Source organism: Salpingoeca rosetta, assembly GCF_000188695.1.
Source record: "Salpingoeca rosetta unplaced genomic scaffold supercont1.35, whole genome shotgun sequence".
In the NCBI taxonomy this organism is placed as follows: domain Eukaryota; class Choanoflagellata; order Craspedida; family Salpingoecidae; genus Salpingoeca; species Salpingoeca rosetta.
Window position 1 is genome coordinate 520,670 of NW_004754899.1, and position 2,500 is coordinate 523,169.

Consider the following 2,500-nt stretch of genomic DNA (forward strand, 5'->3'; position numbering starts at 1 on the left):
TGCGCCTGGACTACAACCGCTTTCGCCGCCTCAATCATACTATCTTTGCCCCTTTATCGAACCTTACCGTGTTGTCGTTCATCCACAACAGGCTGCTCTCACGGTCAATGTTCTTCCTTCGACACTTGGGCCAACTGCAACGCCTCGATGTGCGCTTCAACGATCTTACGCGCCTGATTTCCCGCGCGTATTGGCAGCTGACCAGCCTCACCCACTTGTGGCTTGGGGACAACCCCATTGGCCGATTGCCTCAGGACCTACTCGCCAACATGACTCGCCTCGACGTGATCGATATCAGCTCTGCACACGTTTCTTTGGTGCCTCGCGGGTTTCTCAGCGACAACAAGGTGTTGGGAAGGATTGATCTTGCAAACAATCTCCTATCGCGGCTTCCCGCTCACCTTCTCAATGGCCTGACACATCTGCACACGGTGCGACTACGCAACAACGTCATCACAACCTTGCACCGAGACTTCTTCAGAGATGCGCATGCTCTGACTACTCTGGACTTGTCGAGAAACGGCTTGGGCGGCCTCCACCCCACGCTGCTCAGCAGCTGCCCAGGTCTTACAGAATTCAACTGCAATCACAATGAGCTGCGGCTCCTGCCGCCCCTGTTCTTCCAAAACAACACCAATGTGACACACGTACGCCTCAGCGACAACGCCATCACATCGCTGGAGGGCGTTCTCCGTGGCCCCCACCAGCCCCATGTGCTTGATCTCCAGAACAACCACCTCACTTCATTGCCCATTGACATGGATGTGAGCGAGTTGCAGCAGCTCTTGCTAAGTGGCAATCCTCTGGTGCACCAGCCGAGCACAGAAGGAATGGTAGCCTTGCACACGCTCCAAATGAATGGGCACCGCATCTCCCGTCTGGATCTCACCCCAATTCTTGCTCTTGACTCCCTGACAACACTTGAGGCTGCTGCCGCAGACCCATCCATCGGGTCAACACTTGCGGGTGTCAACTGGGAGAGGATTCCGGCATTCTCAGGCACCAAGTTGCACACGCTCGTCTTGACCAACGTTGCTGCGAGGGACTTCCTGCTCGCATCCCTCGGACGCAAACCACAGCCCACGACTCCCCTTGCATTGAAGTTGCGTGACTTGCGCCTGGGCTGGCGCGGCTTCAGTGAAGCCGACTTCTCAATGGAGGACTTGTGCACGCTCCTGGCCGAGGAGGTGCTTCAATTCAGGTTGACTCACACTGACTTTGAGGAACTGAAGCTCTGTGAGGACGTGGAGTTCCAGGCCGTACACCTGCCCAACAACCCACAGTTGACATCTGTCACTGTGCCGAACGAATTGCTCGAGCTCAACGTGGCAGGAAGCGCGAAACTTTCGATAATCAGTGGGCAGAATATTGAAGTGTTGGACATTAGTGGCACATCTGTCCGGGCATCCATCACCCTGTGCACACACCATGGGCAGCGAGTGCTGTTTGCACGCAACATGGCCTTGAGGCCTCGGTCAATCGAGGCCGAAATACCCGTGCTCGCGGTGATGGAGCGGTGTTTGCGGCTCGTTGATGTCTTGGATATATCCGGCAACAGCTGGATCACCAGGGCTAATATCGTGTCTCGTTATGCAGGCTTGCCCATTGTGATTTCTGACCATCCCGTTCAGAGCATTAGCGGCGCCAACCGCCCGCACAATGACCGCGCACCCATCTTCCAACTGCAGGTGTGTGTGTGTGTGTGTGCGTGTGTGTGTGTGTGTGTGTGTGTGTGTGTGTGTGTGTGTGTGTGTGCGTGCGTGCATGAAAACAAAAGGTCACTGAGCAGGAATGCCTGCAGATCGTTGTTTAAGCCTTCTCTAACTCTGTCTTCATGCGCCTTTGCTCGCTGTCACTCGTGCAGGACACGCCTGTGCAGTGCGAGGTAAAGTTCACAACGGAGGACCTCGTTCCTCGGGAGCAGGCACAGGCAGGTGGAGCTCTCCGCCCTGTAGCATATTCCGTGTACTCGTTTCAATGCACGTGTTCCCGCGGGTTTCATATGAGTGGCGGACAGTGCGTCCACGACGATCGTGAAACCGTCAACATCGCAATTCTCTCCGTCTTTGCTGGCCTGGCATTTGGCTTGCTCATGGCCTGGCTGTCACGCCGCTACCGTGGGCTCACCAAGCGCATTGGCCTTCAGCAGCAGCTGCTGGTGGAGATGGATGAGGAGGTGATGGCGCTGAAGAAGGCGTGGGAGATTGAGTTTGGTGAGCTGAGGCTTGTTGAGCGTGTTGCTGCGGGTGCCTTTGGCGTGGTGTTCAAGGCAGAGTGGGACACCGTGACGGTGGCAGTGAAAGTGATGCAGCAAGGTGTGATGATGTTTGACGAGAACACGGTGCAGGAGTTTGAGAAGGAAGTGGAGTTCCTCCAAAAGACACGTCACCCGAATGTGGTGCGGTTCTTTGGCGCGGGCACAGACCCCAGCGGCAGCCCGTTCCTGGTGCTGGAGTTTGTGGCGATGGGATCACTCAAGGACTTGTTGCGGAAGGACATG

General features: G+C 56.0%; 1 protein-coding gene across 1 annotated transcript in view; it reads left to right on the forward strand.

Annotated features, from left to right (window-relative positions):
- PTSG_10227 (TKL protein kinase) overlaps positions 1–2,500 on the forward strand; it is a gene marked incomplete at both ends in the record, with an annotated part of 5,003 nt that overhangs the window by 1,255 nt on the left and 1,248 nt on the right. Inside the window, 2 exons of the mRNA XM_004988509.1 lie at positions 1–1,688; positions 1,865–2,500. The exon at positions 1–1,688 is cut by the window's left edge and continues 512 nt beyond it; the exon at positions 1,865–2,500 is cut by the window's right edge and continues 18 nt beyond it. Of these exons, the coding sequence (XP_004988566.1) occupies positions 1–1,688; positions 1,865–2,500 (2,324 nt within the window). The remainder of the gene's footprint in view (positions 1,689–1,864) is intronic.